Source organism: Gadus chalcogrammus, chromosome 1, assembly GCF_026213295.1.
Source record: "Gadus chalcogrammus isolate NIFS_2021 chromosome 1, NIFS_Gcha_1.0, whole genome shotgun sequence".
Lineage (NCBI taxonomy): Eukaryota > Metazoa > Chordata > Actinopteri > Gadiformes > Gadidae > Gadus > Gadus chalcogrammus.
This window is the reverse complement of record NC_079412.1, coordinates 20,717,384-20,735,520: the sequence shown is the minus strand read 5'-3', so window position 1 is coordinate 20,735,520 and position 18,137 is coordinate 20,717,384. Positions and strand designations below refer to the sequence as shown.

General features: G+C 42.9%; 1 protein-coding gene across 12 annotated transcripts in view; it reads left to right on the top strand.

Moving 5' to 3' along the window:
• Positions 1-84: 84 nt before the first annotated feature.
• The window catches only part of LOC130386359 (NACHT, LRR and PYD domains-containing protein 12-like), a 32,489-nt gene continuing 14,436 nt past the window's right edge, over positions 85-18,137 (top strand). For 2 of the 12 annotated variants that reach the window (XM_056595242.1, XM_056595332.1), the window contains exons 1-10: positions 85-1,706; positions 1,784-1,900; positions 2,147-2,197; positions 2,310-2,426; positions 4,442-4,558; positions 4,636-4,752; positions 4,964-5,100; positions 5,484-7,260; positions 9,216-9,389; positions 11,022-11,195. In XM_056595242.1, the coding sequence (XP_056451217.1) occupies positions 1,657-1,706; positions 1,784-1,900; positions 2,147-2,197; positions 2,310-2,426; positions 4,442-4,558; positions 4,636-4,752; positions 4,964-5,100; positions 5,484-7,260; positions 9,216-9,389; positions 11,022-11,195 (2,831 nt within the window). In that variant the 5' untranslated portion in view covers positions 85-1,656. The other 10 variants (XM_056595308.1, XM_056595317.1, XM_056595299.1 and 7 more) reach the window with 9 other exon arrangements.

The window sequence follows — 18,137 nt, the reverse complement described above, 5'->3', positions numbered from 1 at the left end:
AGAGAGAGGAGAGAGAGAGAGAGAGAGAGAGAGAGAGAGAGAGAGAGAGAGAGAGAGAGAGAGAGAGAGAGAGAGAGAGACAGATCTATTGGCCAAGAAAGAAGAGTTGAGGAAGAAATGGTTAGATTGAACATTCATTCACCGTGACGGCGGCCCAGGTAACGCGCGCACCACAGCCCTGGAACCACGGGCACCGCGGCCCGGGCAACACGGGCACCGCGAAAACAGATCGCGCGCAGAGGCCTAATAAGGCCTATATATTTTGTATTCGAAATGCAACAGTCTTTTCGTGGAGACTACGCTCAGAGCAGCTGGAACCTAACAACAGCAAGAGGAAGGAGGAAAACGTGCTATGAAACAAAATTAGTTTTGTTTTTTTGCTATCGCCCCATGTTTGATTGTATTGTGTTGGTTATTGAACTGTTAACCCACGAACTTGGTTTATGTTTATCAGCGATAGAGATCATGACGATAGCTGATGTAACGGGAGTCCGGGCGTGTGCAGGACCGAACCGCGCTGTATGACCACTGTTACACTGCCCATAGACAGTAAAAAGTATCTGAGACGGTAGAGGGGTTAGAAACCAATAAATGAAAATAGGCTATTTATGTCAGGTAGCCCATTTCTTCACAATTTTCTTTTGAAAACCATGAAAGTTTAAAATCCCCCCCAAAAAATTACAAAAGAAAATCACGTTCCCAGCGCCCCCCTAGGTTGTGCGAACGGTCTATGGATCCACCTGCTAAATTCAAAGATGGAAATCAGTCTTTTGGGAAAAGGTGAGGATTTAGAGGGTGACCGGTCAGAGACATGGAGGGGGGCTTCTTCAGCGGTGAAGAAGGGGGAGGCAAAGGCGGGAGATGTTAAAGGGGGAAAAGGCTTCGATCCAATTTTTTTCAGAACAGTGTGAACAGCACAAATCACAATCTGGTCTGTGTGACGCCCCGCTCTGTGCCTTGAGCGTCAGTCTGATAATTTCTGATTTATACCGCTTTCTTTACTTTCTTTATGAGGTCCTGAATCCAACTCAGGTGGGATCTCTCACAATGCGACCTCATTTTGACCTAACTCAAGATCGTCATTCATCATATTGGCCACATTCAAAACAATGTGAACACCAAACCAAACCATCTGTTGGAGCAATACATCTGAAATGAGCATTAAGGCTTGAAGTTCCCCAGATATGAAAAGTGTATTTGTTCTGTGCTTGTTTTGTCTAGAATCTAGATGACTGCTAGGCTCTGGTCAAGATGAAGCAGTGAACTCCATGTGGTCATAGTCTGTTCTTCATATGACAGATAGAAAGGATAAGAGGCTTGAAATCAGATGTTCTGACTTTGACAAAGCAGTTTTCTAGTCAGTGTTGATCAAGCAGCTTTATATTTCTGTTATTCTAGTTTCAAGCATTAGGTTATTCAGAGGCAAGAAAAACATCTCAGTAACAAGTTATAATATCTTAAGTAATATAATTAGCCAAGATGAAGATGATCACCTAGAAACTGCCTTTTGAGAAGTATTATCTTGTCAGCATAAAAATTGCAGTCTGATACTGATACTGATTCAAAGTTGTGTGTGTGTTGTGTTGAAGCCCAGAGCGGCAGGAGAGAGCGGTGTCTCCTGGACCCAGCTTTGTCTCCCTGAAGAGTGACCACTCTATGGATCCACCTGTCACATTTAAAGATGGAAATCAATCTATTGAGAAGAGGTGAGGATTTATCAGAGATTACAAAAATGCAGCTTCTATCAAACCTCCTTAAATCCTCCTGGTTCTTTATTTTCTAGGAGACTCCAGCAGGAGAGAGCAGAGTCCCCTGGACCCAGCTGCGTCTCTATGAAGAGTGACCACTCTGTGGATAGACCTCCTGAATTTAAAGATGGACGCCCCTCCAGAAAGAAGAGGTAGGAGTTGGTTTGTGTACATGTGTGTCTGCTTGTGTTTATAAGCTCATTTGTCAAAGCTCATTTCAGACGATGAAAACAGTTGGTTGTTATCTACCTGACTTTTACAAGTCAGGATAAATATATCCTGTGTGCGTGTGTGTGTGTGTGTGTGTGTGTGTGTGTGTGTGTGTGTGTGTGTGTGTGTGTGTGTGTGTGTGTGTGTGTGTGTGTGTGTGTGTGTGTGTGTGTGTGTTTTCTCCACAGAAAACACCAGGAGAAGTCGAAGGAACATGGCCGCCAGAGCAAAGCTAAGAGGTAGGAAGAGGATCTCACTGTCTGTGACAGTTGTCCATCTCAGAGCTCAGCAGTGATATATCATGACTCCATCGTTAGTCTGAGTAACAGCTGTGTGTGTGTTGTGTTGAAGCCCAGAGCAGCAGGGGAGACCAGAGTCCCCTGGACCCAGCTGTGTCTCCCTGAAGAGTGACCACTCTATGGAACAACCTGTTAACTTTAAAGATGGAAATCAGTCTATTGAGAAGAGGTGAGTATTTGAAAGATTTTTTGAAAGATCAATGTTAGAGGAAAAAGATAAAAAGAAACAATTTGATAGCCAATGGAGCCAAATTTATAATGCCCTCTAGAGCAGTGGTCCTCAACCTTTTTTGAGCAAACGCCCCCCTGACCTTACCCTGATCCTCTGGCGCCCCCCTCTAATATATATTTTTTAATAAACTAACAACCCCACTCACACTCGTGTTATATTGCTTAAAGGTGTCAATGCATCGTTTTTCATTGATTTTGCGGTGGACACTAATAGCAATGAATGCCCTCTGAGTCGGTTTTAGTGAAAAAAAGTATATAAATACATATGAATGAATATTCATGACATGCAAATGTCTCACCTCTGATTGGCTAACAGCACTGTCCATCACTGTAATAAACCCAATTAAACCTCCAGAGCAACAGGGGGGGAAGAGAGAGAGAGAGAGAGAGAGAGAGAGAGAGAGAGAGAGAGAGAGAGAGAGAGAGAGAGAGAGAGAGAGAGAGAGAGAGAGACAGATCTATTGGCCAAGAAAGAAGAGTTGAGGAAGAAATGGTTAGATTGAACATTCATTCACCGTGACGGCGGCCCAGGTAACGCGCGCACCACAGCCCTGGAACCACGGGCACCGCAGCCCGGGCAACACGGGCACCGCGAAAACAGATCGCGCGCAGAGGCCTAATAAGGCCTATATATTTTGTATTCGAAATGCAACAGTCTTTTCGTGGAGACTACGCTCAGAGCAGCTGGAACCTAACAACAGCAAGAGGAAGGAGGAAAACGTGCTATGAAACAAAATTAGTTTTGTTTTTTTGCTATCGCCCCATGTTTGATTGTATTGTGTTGGTTATTGAACTGTTAACCCACGAACTTGGTTTATGTTTATCAGCGATAGAGATCATGACGATAGCTGATGTAACGGGAGTCCGGGCGTGTGCAGGACCGAACCGCGCTGTATGACCACTGTTACACTGCCCATAGACAGTAAAAAGTATCTGAGACGGTAGAGGGGTTAGAAACCAATAAATGAAAATAGGCTATTTATGTCAGGTAGCCCATTTCTTCACAATTTTCTTTTGAAAACCATGAAAGTTTAAAATCCCCCCCAAAAAATTACAAAAGAAAATCACGTTCCCAGCGCCCCCCTAGGTTGTGCGAACGGTCTATGGATCCACCTGCTAAATTCAAAGATGGAAATCAGTCTTTTGGGAAAAGGTGAGGATTTAGAGGGTGACAGGTCAGAGACATGGAGGGGGGCTTCTTCGGCGGTGAAGAAGGGGGAGGCGAAGGCGGGAGATGTTAAAGAGGGAAAAGGCTTCGATCCAATTTTTTTCAGAACAGTGTGAACAGCACAAATCACATGCAATCTCGTCTGTGTGACGCCCAGCTCTGTGCCTTGAGCGTCAGTCTGATAATTTCTGATTTATACCGCTTTCTTTACTTTCTTTATGAGGTCCTGAATCCAACTCAGGTGGGATCTCTCACAATGCGACCTCACTTTGACCTAACTCAAGATCGTCATTCATCATATTGGCCACATTCAAAACAATGTGAACACCAAACCAAACCATCTGTTGGAGCAATACATCTGAAATGAGCATTAAGGCTTGAGGTTCCCCAGATATGAAAAGTGTATTTTTCTGTACTTGTTTTGTCTAGATGACTGCTAGGCTCTGGTCAAGATGAAGCGGTGAACTCCATGTGGTCATAGTCATTTCTTCATATAACAGATAGAAAGGATAAGAGGCTTGAAATCAGATGTTCTGACTTTGACAAAGCATTTTTCTAGTCAGTGTTGATCAAGCAGCAATTCTGTTATTCTAGTTTCAAGCATTAGGTTATTCAGAGGCAGGAATAACATCTCAGTAACAAGTTATAATATCTTAACTGAGTAATATAATTAGCCAAGATGAAGATGATCACCTAGAAACTGCCTTTTAAGAAGAATTATCTTGTCAGCATAAAAGTTGCAGTCTGATACTCTGATTAAAAGTTGTGTGTGTGTTGTGTTGAAGCCCAGAGAGGCAGGAGAGAGCAGTCTCTACTGGACCCACCTGTGTCTCCCTGAAGCGTGACTACTCTATGGATCCACCTGTCACATTTAAAGATGGAAATCAATCTATTGAGAAGAGGTGAGTATTTATCAGAGATTACAAAAATACAGCTTCTATCAAACCTCCTTAAATCCTCCTGGTTCTTGATTTTCTAGAAGACTCCAGCAGGAGAGAGCAGACTCCCCTGGATGCAGCTGTGTCTCTTTGAAGAGTGACCACTCTGTGGATAGACCTTCTGAATTTAAAGATGGACGCCCCTCCAGAAAGAAGAGGTAGGAGTTTCAAACAGACGATGAAAACAGTTGGTTGTTATCTACCTCTACTGATAGTGATTTTTACAAGTCAGGTTAAATATATCCTGTGTGTTTGTGTGTGTGTGTGTGTGTGTGTGTGTGTGTGTGTGTGTGTGTGTGTGTGTGTGTGTGTGTGTGTGTGTGTTTGTGTGTGTGTGTGTGTGTGTGTGTGTGTGTGTGTTCTCCACAGAAAACATCAGGAGAGATCCCCACAATGCTCAGAGAGCCAGACGGAGGAGGAGGAGGTGGATGGTAAGAAGGAAGAGCAGAGGAGGCGCGCTATAGAGGGAGTGGTAACTGAGGAGCTGGCCGACACACTGCGGGGTGGTAAGAGACTCAAACAGCAAAACAGAGTGGAAACTTTTATTTAAAAACTGAATATACTGTTATTTTGAAACTACTATTTGGTCGAAATAGACTCTGAGGTTTAATGTTTTTTTCCACATATAGAGGATTATTGTGGTTGTATCAGTTAAGATGGATGGAACCAGATAGGTATTGTTAATGTCATTGTATCACGTTAAATGGTTCAATCCAGATATTAACATTCTGAATCTGTAACATGAAGTCCTTGTCACGACCAACTTCTTCAACTACAAGTAACGATGCCACTAAATGTCATGAAGTTTACCATTTTACAGGAAGTATTTAAATGTGTCCAATTATATCACAATGCACTAAATGATGTCTTCTGTCGTTTGGTCATTTAGGAGCTGTTGCTGTTGAGTGCCAACATAAAATCAAGTCTCACCTGAAGGAAAAGTTCAGGAATGAGTTTGAGGGAATCGCTAAAGCAGGACAGCCAACCGGTCTGAATGACTTCTACACCGAGCTCTTCATCACAGCGAGAGGCATTGGAGAGGTGAACCAGGAACATGAGATCAGACTTATTGAAACAGCCTCCAGGAAATTAGCCAGGGAGGAAACACCAATCAAATGCAAAGACATCTTTAAACCCTTACCTGGACAAGATCAACCGATCAGAACAATAATGACAACGGGGGTGGCCGGCATTGGTAAAACAGTCTTAACACACAAGTTCACTCTGGACTGGGCTGAAGGTAAAGCCAACCACGACATACATTTCACATTTCTTTTGACTTTCAGAGAGCTGAATTTACTGAAAGGGAAAGAGTTTAGCTTGGTGGAACTTCTTCATCACTTCTTTATTGAAACCAAAGAAGCAGCTATCTGCAGATACGACCGGTTCAATGTTGTCTTCATCTTGGATGGTCTGGACGAGTGCCGACTACCTCTGGACTTCAAGAACAACCAGATCTTGACTGATGTCACCAAGTCCTCCTCGGTGGACGTGCTTCTGACAAACCTCATCAGGGGCGACCTGCTTCCCTCCGCTCGCATCTGGATAACCACACGCCCTGCGGCAGCCCATCAGATCCCTGCTGAGTGTGTTGGCATGGTGACAGAGGTGAGAGGCTTCAACGACTCACAGAAGGAGGAGTACTTTCGGAGGAAATTCACAGATGAGACACTGGCCAGCACAATCATCTCCCACGTCAAGAAATCACGAAGCCTCCACATCATGTGTCACATCCCAGTCTTCTGTTGGATCACTACAACAGTTCTTGAAGACCTCTTCCAAACATTCCCGAGAGGAAAAGAGATGCCCAAGACCGTGACCCAGATGTACATCCACTTCCTGAGGGTTCAGTCCATACAGGGAGACATGAAGTACCATGGGAGAGCTAAAACAGATCTAGACTTGAGTTCAGAGAGCAGGGAGATCATTGTTTCTCTTGGAAAACTGGCTTTTAACCAGCTGGAGAAAGGCAACCTGATCTTCTACGAGGCAGACCTGGCAGAGTGTGGCATCGATATCAGAGCAGCCTCAGAGTACTCAGGAGTGTTCACCCAGATCTTTAAAGAGGAGTGTTGGCTGTACCAGGACAAGGTGTTCTGCTTTGTCCATCTGAGCATCCAGGAGTTTCTAGCTGCACTTTATGTCCTTCAGTCCTTCATCAACACTGGTGACAATCTATTCTCAGAAGAACCAGCTACCTCCGGCAAAGATGAACTCTTCCTCTACCAGAGTGCTGTGGACAAGGCCTTACAGTGTGAGAACGGACACCTGGACTTGTTCCTCCGCTTCCTCCTGGGCCTCTCTCTGGAGACCAATCAGAAACTCCTACGAGGTCTGCTGGGAAAGACAGGAAGAAAGACCAATCAGAGAACAGTCTGTTACATCAAGGAGAAAATAAATGGAGATCTCCCTCCAGAGAGAAGCATCAATCTGTTCCACTGTCTGAATGAGATGAACGATTGTTCTCTAGTGGAGGAGATCCAACAGTACCTGACATCAGGAAGCATCTCAACAGAATCTCTCTCCCCTGGTCAGTGGTCTGCTCTGGTCTTCATCTTACTGTCATCAGAAGAGGAGCTGGTTGTGTTTGACCTGAAGAAATACGCTGCTTCAGAGGAAGGTCTTCTGAGGCTGCTGCCAGTGGTCAAAGCCTCCAAAACATCTCTGTAGGTTCACCAATAACATGTATTACAATACCCGCAACACAATATACATACGAGAATATAAAAGTTGTATAATATATAACATCTCTGTAGGTTCACTAATAACATATACTACAATACACACAACAAATACATTGCACTAAAATAAACCAGTTTAAATATTATTTAAAAAGTCTCTGTAGTTGTACTTCCAACATGTACTGTACACGCGAAAAGTAATATTAATATACAAAACCATTTCAAAAACACTGCACAATTTTTTTTCAATATCCAACATATTAGACTAACTATTCAATTTAGTCATTTTTAAGCATCTTAGTCACATTTAAGCATCTAATGTATTGACTAGTATCTATGAGTTAAATCATATCACGGGACAGTGATAGGGATCCCTGGACACTAAAGACCCCTGAAAGCCTTAACAGCAACATTTTGAATGGTCAATGGAAAAATCTTTTAAAATGTAATTGAAATTTAGAATACTTTGTTCAGTATTCATTTTTTAAAACCCTCTCCCTATAAAGGCACCGGGAAATTTTTTCACTTACTTTAAGAGCGAAGAATTTATCATTTTGCAACACCATTTGTTTGCTGAATGGTTAAAAGATATTTAATTGTTGTCCCTGCTTTTCAGAGTAATTCGTGCTGAACGCTAAAAGATAGGTCTTATCATAAGCCTAAAAGTACACATCATACTATAAATGATCACTGCTGCAAGCGTATATAGAAAATATAGTTTTTATTATTATTATTGACAATAGTTAGCTGAACATTATTGGGTCCCGTCCTTCCACTCTCTGTTTTCTCAGCTAAACACAAAAATCCAACCCAATCTAACCCTTTTCCCAGTGCTTTTTATATGTGGAATGAATATGAAGCATTGCGATGAGTTCTGCCCGTTCTGCCTCAATGCTGTCTGTGGTCAAACCAAAACCAACTAGAGTGACAGCGGCCGCACCTCTCCCGCCTCTTGCAAACTTAGACCCTACGTCATATCTCGCCCCGTGCAACCCCACCCCCCTAAACCCCTGTTGATTCTACTGATGTCTAAACGACATTGATGTCCGCATTTAAAGCAAATGTGAATCACCCTCAGGATCGAATCTCCTGATATATACAAATGCGGCGAAAATACGGAGGACATGTGTGAAAACGGCTTATAAGGAGAAAATGATTATGCTTGCTTCATTAACCCCCTCTACCCCCCATCCACACACACCAACCCCCCTTAGAAATGTTTCATTTCTTGTTGATTGTGTTAACTTTCACCATTTTCATTGTTTTTGATGCATCTTAAGTGATTTTACTACCATTGAGAGGTTTTTGCCAAAAAAGTACCTGTGGATTTAGCTGGTTTTGATGCAAAAGAGAATTTAATTTGGTAAAAAAAAACAAAAAGAAAAAAGTTAAATTTTTGAAAAAAAAAAAAATCATTTTATTCATTAACTAATATCCTTATAATTGCCTTTAAAATGAAATGACAGAACTTGAACATAGAAGCCTGATAAAAAAATGGGGATTTAGAAGAAAAGTGGTCGGACGAACTTGGAGGCTTTTGCATCTAAACTCTTCATGTGTGCTTGGAGGATTCTGGATGGTGTATGCTTATCAATAGACATTTTGACCATGTGAATGAGGCTGCAGTTCAGGTTTATCAGTGGCTCAATGGGATAATGCCTTGTACAGTTGATCCTTAGGTGGAGAGTTCGAAGCCCGATTATAGCATTATGAACAAGCTGAACATTACATTCGGCCAATGCTTTGCAGCTCACCTGCAAGCCGTGGCACAGTATTGCATTAAGTGGAACATCTTTCCTTCATAATTATTTGTCATATTTATATATCTTCCATTAGTGTGTTCTTGACTTTTAATTTAGCTCGGACCCTGTTAATCACCGCTTGCGGTTATATTTATTATTGTTTTTGTTTCTAACATGTTCTGTTGATTTTGTGTGAAGGCTGAATGGCTGTCATCTGTCGGAGAGATGCTGTGAGGTTATTTCCTCAGTTCTCAGCTCCAACTCCTCTAGTCTGAGAGAGCTGGACCTGAGCTTCAATGATCTGCAGGATTCAGGAGTGAAGCTGCTTTCTGCTGGACTGGGGAGTCCACACTGTACACTGGAAACTCTCAGGTCATTTTTACTTAAAGGTCAAACACTTACATCACAAGTTCCACATTAGAGGACAGCTATATAACTGAGCATATAACTTAGTACCTGTGATGACCACCTCCATGACTTTGGTATCATTGGAAATGTCACACCTTGTTGTTTAGGTGGATATTCTAATTGATCCATATGCCTGCAACATTTCATTTAGAAATATAAACGTGAACTCAAAATATAGTAATAGTGCCCCGCCACCGACCCCCGTATACGGGACGGTGATAGTTTAGAGCGGGGTGAAATACAGGGTTTTTTGAGAGGATGAGGGATGTTTTGTAACACATTCTGAGTTTGTTAATGACAGTATGAGGTTTGTGTTGTAACACTTCTATTCTGCTTATCACGTAATCAGACAGTAAGGGGGACTTTAAAGTCATTTATTAAGATTTAATTACAGCCTCTTTTTAAATCTATTTTTAAGGAAACTATGTGAAATCTAACTCTTAAAGGACAATTCCGGTATTTTGAACATTGAGCCCCCTTTCTGGTTTGTTTAGGATGAAATAGAGTGGGTGACACCGAAATTTTAACTATTAGTCCTTTCTCGGGTATTTGGCTCATTTTGAATCGCTCCTGCCTGCTTCACAATGGTTGTCTGTGTGCATAGACAAACCTGTCAACCAAGCAACCCTAAACGTTCGTTTTCAAAAATGTGCAAGTAACCGAGTGGTTAGTGGCATTCGGGAAGTTTAAAAAAAAATTATCGGCGCAATATATGGTTTCTGTCGTGTTTTATTGCACATTTATCGCCAGTTGATTTCAGTTGGAAGACTCATTACTGCACGATGATATTACTCCGCCGAACCGGAAAGGTGGGCTGTTTACGTTGGTTTGAACATGTCTATGGGTTTGAAGTCTTGTACCGTGCGCACCTCGGATTAGGGAAAATCACTGAAAATGGATTATGAAAGGTGGCTTCTGGAGGACGCACTCGATTTTGAGTTTGACGGCAGAGGATATCGTTTTGAACCAGAATTCACCCAAGAGGAGCTACGTGAGATGGAGGCTAGGGCTACGGAGGCGCCTGAAGCTCCGGCGGAAGCGGTCCCCACGATCACGGGCGGGTGGTGTGCCTGTGGGAAGTGCAGGCAGATGCCGACGGACGTCGAAAGTAGGTGCTGCACGGAGTGGGACCTTTTGCGGAAGTTTATATGCGGTTGTGAGGTATCTGAAAAAATAGTTCCATTTAGCAACTAACACGGATGGAAACCATATATTGCGCCGATATATTTTTTTTAAACTTCACGAATGCCACTAACCACTCGGTTACTTGCACATTTTTGAAAACGAACGTTTAGGGTTGCTGGGTTGACAGGTTTGTGTATGCACACAGACAACCATTGTGGAGCAGGCAGGAGCGATTCAAAATGAGCCAAATACCCGAGAAAGGACTTATAGTTCAAATTTCGGTGTCACCCACTCTATTTCATCCTAAACAAACCAGAAAGGGGGCCCAATGATCAAAATACCGGAATTGTCCTTTAATATTTAAAGATCCAGTTTATTAACAATAATTATATTTTGTTCATGTGTGTAAAATTTCAATTTTCCTAAAACATTGATCACAGTTCCTAACATGAGTGTTTATTTTGTGTGAAGGCTGAATGGCTGTCATCTGTCAGAGAGATGCTGTGAAGCTCTGGCCTCAGTTCTCAGCTCCAACTCCTCTAGTCTGAGAGAACTGGACCTGAGTACCAATGATCTGCAGGATTCAGGAGTGAAGCTGCTCTCTGCTGGACTGGGGAGTCCACACTGTACACTTGAAACTCTCAGGTCAGTTTTACTCTGTCAAACAGTTACACCACAAGTTCAACATCAGAGGACATTGAACAGATTTAACCCCAGAAAAGTAATTGTGTGTGTGTGTGTGTGTGTGTGTGTGTGTGTGTGTGTGTGTGTGTGTGTGTGTGTGTGTGTGTGTGTGTGTGTGTGTGTGTGTGTGTGTGTGTGTGTGTGTGTGTGTGTGTAGCTTGTCTGGCTGCCTGGTCACACAGGAAGGCTGTGCTTCTCTGGCCTCAGCTCTGAGCTCCAACCCTTCCCATCTGAGAGAGCTGAACCTAAGCTACAATCACCCAGGAGACTCAGGAGCTGCGCTGCTCTCTGCTGGAGTGGAGGATCCACTCTGGAGACTGGACCCTCTCAGGTATGGAGAGGACAGCTCACCACTCAGGGACAAAGTCTCCTGCAAGGATTCAAGCCACTGCTAGATGAAGTAGTCTGAAAATGCAGCCGTAACTCATGTTGTCTAGAAAGTGATGCAACAGCAGATGATGACGGTGAATGTTTCAACATGCTGCTCTCACTTTGTTTCCCCCCCAGTGTGGAGCACGGTGGAGTGTGTAGGCTGAAACCAGCTCTAAAGAAGTGTAAGTGTCTGTTTGATTCATCACATCACACACTGACTATTGTGATGGAAAGTCCATCCCACAGCAGGAGGGGACGTCCGGTCATTCAGATTCAGGGGTGTAGCCACATGGCTCCATTCGAACGCTCCACTCACTTGCATGGGCCCTTCAGAACTTCCAATGGGGAATTATATTTGATAATTCACTATTGCTAAGTATAATTGGCCGTCTTTCGTATCATTCCGCAGGTAGCCTGGTAACTTGTCAACCCCAGCGTACTCAGTTGCTAAGCGACGTCAACGTCTTTGGCAGACTATTTCTCTGCTGATCAACACTACGAATGCTGCTAACAAACAAATTGTAAAAAGACGTCCTTAAAGGGGATGGCAGATGGCACTCGCATTGGTTTATTGCACGTTACGCCCTAACCACACCTACGGGTAATTAGGCTACCTCAGACCCACCCTTTTTAGATTAGAAGAGTCATTTATGCGCCGGTAAAACAGCAACATCGCCATAGAACCACCCACAAAGCTACTTGTGCTTGGCGCTTCTCACTTGCGTTTCCGACCGTTAAAATAGGGCCCATAGAGTGAAGTTATTTTTTTGTTTTGGCAAGTAGCCATGTAATAAGCGGGATAATGTATAGAACGTCGCCGGTAATTATCGAAAGTAAGCCTAATAATAAGCTTATTTTTCCTGATGATGACTGGCGTTCTATACATTATCCCTTACGTAGTGTAAATATTGCGTTAGATTCAGCGTATACATTTTTCATGTTTCATTGTTTGAATGGGACAGCCACTCATGCACACGTGGGATTTACATTTAAGTTTAACTTAAATTATCTTCTAAACAATATGCACTATTTCCAAAGCAATGGCACACTGGTACACTATAGTAGCTCTGATATTATGTAGTCTTTCTAGGTTAATGTTTGTAGAGTCCATGAATGTGAAACAGTACTATACTAGTAGCACAATACTAGTGATGATGATGATGATGATGATGATGATGATGATGATGATGATGGTTCAGCAGCTTACCATGTCTTGTTCTCCGTCAGATGCCTGTGAACTCACACTAGTCCCAAACACAGCCCACAGACAACTCTCTCTATCTGAGGACAACAGAAAGGTGACAGTGGTTGGACGTCCAGATCGCCCAGAGGGATCTCACTCCTGTCCCCAGGTGTGGTGTAGAGAGGCTCTGACCGGCCGATGTTACTGGGAGGTTGAGTGGGAAGGACGTGTTGCTATAGGAGTGGCCCACAGAGGAATCCCATCGAGAGGAGGGGCTGACACCCGCCTTGGAAGGAACAACAGGTCCTGGAGTCTTCATTGTAATGATGGTCTTTACTCCGCCTGGTACAACGGTAGTAGAACAGTCATACGTCTCCTCTCGGTTGGCTCTAAAAGAGTAGGAGTGTATCTGGACCGGCCTGCTGGCACTCTGACATTCTACAGAGTGTCCCCAGATGGAGGAGGGTCCTCAGACACACTGACACACATCCACACCTTCCAGTCCACCTTCACCCAGGAGGACCTCCTCCCTGGGTTTGAGTTCCCTTCGTTCTCTCGATCGTTTGGTCACTCAGTGTCTCTGTGTAACTTAAAGTCTCTCTCTCTATCATCTCCCGGTCTGAGGACACATAGGAATACCGAATGCACACAGTACCACATGCATATATGAATACAAACGCACGCGCACACACATATTAACACATTCGGTGCACACACATACACACACACACACACACACATGCATATATAAACATTCAAATATGCACACACAAACACATGCAAACGTGTGCACACACATGAATGCCTACATAAACACACGGGCGCGCACACACATGTATGCATACATAAAAGCATGCGCGCACGCACACATACTGCAAGCATACTGCACACATGCATAAACACACAAATACACGCACGCACACACACACACACACACACACACACACACACACACACACACAGATATTGACACACACATGCAAACAGCGCGCATCCACATGCACACATTCTTAAACACACACACACACAGACTACACACACATGTATAGTATAACACACAGACACATACACACACATTGTGTTTTTGTGATATAAGTTCATGTACTCAACTGTAATCCAGTTGAGTACATTTTCTACACTTTCTTGGGCTTCTGAAAAATACTTTTAAGATCCTCCATAAGGTTAACAAAGCAGGTTTTACAGAGACTATAATTCTAATGTCAAATGTATTTTAATTATTGAATGATGGTAAATCTAAACATGTTTATACTACAATATTGTGTATATTTTCAGACATTTCATGCTTAAGGGCTCTGATATCTCAGAGCCCTGAGATATCAGTCTTGGAAAAGCTTTTGATCGTGTTGTGAATGACTTTAAAGTATTGATTCCTTGTGTTCTGTTGGGAACAACACAGCAGCAGAACATGTTCAGTTATTAAAGATATGTTTTTGATTAATAATGTCTGCTGCTTCTGTTGTTTGAGTCCTAGTGTTTATTGTGTACAGGTAAGGGACTTTTACCAACATTACCAATTAATAATGAGGACACCAGCAAGTGCATTTCCATAATCAGACTCATACGCCCGATGAGAGACGGAATATGGAGAGAATTCTAGAAGCGGCCCGACAGGAAACAGACACCAGCTACTGGCGTCTCTCCAGAGATTAACCCCCCCCCCCCCGTCTAACAGGACCCTGAGCGTCCATGTTGAAACACACAGAGGTTTGTGTTTGAGGAGCACCAAGACTCCCAGGTGGGGGCCCAAGACTCCTGGGGCAACAAGACTCCTGGGGCAACAAGACTCCTGGGGCAACAAGACTCCTGGGGCAACAAGCAGCTGATGCTTTTCTATTTTAAATAATGCTTTCTTTTGTCTTTTTCTTTTTTATGATTAAAAAAATACAATACATGTAAGTTCAATAATACAGTTCCTCCATTTGGGCTAACAGTGACCAGAACACATCCCCCACCTTAACTTCTGGTCCCGCAGCCGGGACGGCAGGACGGACGGACATTGTATAGATTCTACTGATTTATACGTTCACACTGAAGCAAATAAATTGTTCATGTAAACAAATTACTAATCTGTCTTTAAGAGGAGGATTCTACATGGAGGTGTTCACTAGAAACAGAGAAGAGGACATATTCTACTTCATGTGTATTCGTTATGTTTATTTGTCTCTTCAGTGAACATGGTATTTATGTTCCTGTTGGTTCTGCTGTAAAGAATGAGCTGCATCAGTGACATGTCTCTACAGGCTGGTTGAACTATCAAGTGTCTCTTTGTTTTTCTTTGAGCTTCTACACATCACAGCTCTCTGTCTATCGTTCATATTTTAACAATGCGATTATTCTTGATCACGGAGTCAGGTCATGGAACAGCAACCTATAAGACGTAAGTCTGGGAGGAGTATGAACTGGGAGGGGAAGTGGTCCAACTGGTTAGTTCACAAAATAATTTCCTTGTTACTGAGTCAGAGGGTTTGGTGTGGTGCACTTTATCACAGCAGGAAGAAGGCTAAGGTACTGTACTGAACTTTGATATAGATTATGAATATGCATAACTTTGAATCTTATCAATAGGTTGACGGTTAGTTTTCTTTAAAAACAATTTCAAACGTTAGCCAATGTATGGATGCGAAGCACTTTGTCAAAAATTACTGTTGAATAATTTACTTGATTCTTGCTATATATGGTACAGGTTTGTACATTGGGGATCGAAACCCAGAATCTTTCAGCATATAGTCAGCGGTTTAGGTTAAATTACTTCGATTATCACAAGTGTCCTTAAGTGACTTTAAAGGTATAGGACAGAATGAACAGTTGTTATATTTGAAGCGATATTATGATCATATTTTTTAGACAGGAAGATGGCCATCTTGGTTAGTGAAGGTGTTTAAACGTCATCTTGACCTGGGTCTTTTTCTTTGTGGGCCTGCATCAAAGATCTGGTTGTGATGTCATTAGACATGAGGAAGTACATATATGGACAGGCCTTCAAAGTGGCATAACCAGCACAGGGGACAGCAGGTATGATATCTGCACGCACGGTAAACTTGATCTTGATCAGACACATTTGAAGCCCGATGAGACATTCTGTGTTGAATGATGAATAGTTATTAAATAGTTCTTAGAAATGTCATCTCCAAATCTTCTCCCTCATTGAGAATGAGTCTATGAATCTGCATCTAGGAAGGACCACCCTGCCTCTTGCCCAAAGTCAATAGAAACAACAGCCCGCCGCTATGACTGTGAATAATGAGCTCCTGTGAAGGCAGAGAATAAACAATCACTGAATGTCAATAGAAAGAATATGTAGTTGTGTTTGTGTCTAGGTCTCCAGTCTACTATGAATGAGGAGAGAGAGGAAGTGGGTCCTACCTCTAAAACCAGTCTGTCTGGGCAACATGGCTGCCAGAGCAAAGCTAAGAGGTAAGAAGAGGATCTCTCACTCCCCTGGACCCAGCTATGTCTCCATGAAGAGTGACCAGTCTATGCATCGACCTGTTAAGTTCAAAGATGAAAATCAGTCTATTGAGAAGGGGTAAGGAATCATCAGAGATTTTAAAAATACAATCTATCTCCAATCTAATAATATATCAAAAGTGCGTAATAATTGTTCTTGTTTTTCTAGACGAGTCCAGCAGGAGAGATCAGACTCCCCTGGACCCAGCTTTGTCTCCATGAAGAGTGACCAGTCTATGGATCCTCCTGCTAAGTTCAAAGATGGAAATCAGTCTATTGGGAAAAGGTGGGGATTTAGAGAGTGACCGGTCAGAGACATGGAGGGGGGGTTCTTCAGTGGTGAAGAATCTGGGGGGGGGGGGGGGGGGGGGCGAAGGGGGGAGATGGTATTGGTGGAAAAAAATTAGAACAGTGTGAACAGCAAAAATCACATGCAATCTGGTCTGATCAATTCTGATTTATGCCACTTTCTTAACTTTTTTTACGAGGTCCTGAATCAGATTCAGGTGGGATTTCTCTCAATGCGACCTCACTTTGATCTAACCAATACATCTGAATTGAGCATGAAGGCTTGCAGTTCCCCAGATATGAAAAGTGTACTTGTTCTGTACTGGTGTTGTCTAGATGACTGCTAGGCTCTGGTCAAGATGAAGCAGTGAACCTCATGTGGTCATAGTCTGTTCTTCATATAACAGATAGAAAGGATAAGAGGCTTGAAATCGTTTTGAGTTTGACAAAGCAAAAGCAGTTTAGTACTTGTCAGTGTTGATCAAGCAGGTTTATATTTCTGTAATTCTAGTTTCAAGCATTAAGTTATTCAAAGCCAGGAATAAATTCTCAGTAACAAGTTATAATATCTTTAGTAATATAATTAGCTCATATGAAGATGCTCCGAAACTAGAAACTGCCTTGTAAGAAGAATTATCTTATGTCAGCATAAAAATTGCAGTCTGATACTCTGATTAAAAGCTGTGTGGGTGTTGTGTTGAAGCTCAGAGCAGCAGGACAGAGCAGTGTCTCCTGGACCCAGCTGTGTCTCCTTCAAGAGTGACCACTCTATGGATCCACCTGCCACATTTAAAGATGGAAATCAGTCTATTGAGAAGAGGTAGGAGTTTCAAACAGAACAGTTGGTTGTTATCTACCTCTACTGATACTGATGTTTACAAGTCAGGATAAATAGATACTGTGTGTGTGTGTGTGTGTGTGTGTGTGTGTGTGTGTGTGTGTGTGTGTGTGTGTGTGTGTGTGTGTGTGTGTGTGTGTGTGTGTGTGTGTGTGTGTGTGTGTGTGTGTCTGCGTGCGTGTGTGTGTGTGTGTGTGTGTGTGTGTGTGTGTGTGTGTGTGTGTGTGTGTGTGTGTGTGTGTGTGTGTGTGTGTGTGTGTGTGTGTGTTCTCCACAGACAACCCCAGGAGAGGTCAAAGGTTACCAGTGCTCAATTTGTACAGCAGCATCAAACAGAGCTGATCAAGGTGTGTAAATATCCAACAGGATAATTGACTTTAGCTCTGAAGGAACATTAAAAAGAATTTCCCGTGGTGCTAATTGTCCACAGATCCGTCTGATGTCCTCAGCTAGTCCAGAGTAAAGTTCTCCTAGATGTTTGTTCTGTTCCAGAGGGCTGAGGAGAAAGCACACGCTTTTCTAGACAAGGAGATGAAGAAGCTCTGGAGGGTTCTCTTCCCAGATTACCCACAATGCTCAGAGAGCCAGAGGGAGGAGGAGGAGGAGGAGGAGGATGGTAAGAAGGAGGAGCAGAGGAGGCGCGCCATAGAGGGAGTGGTAGACATCACAACGCTCTGCCTGATGGAGATGAACCAGGAGGAACTGGCCGACACACTGTGTGGTGGTAAGAGACTCAAACAGCAAAACAGAGTGG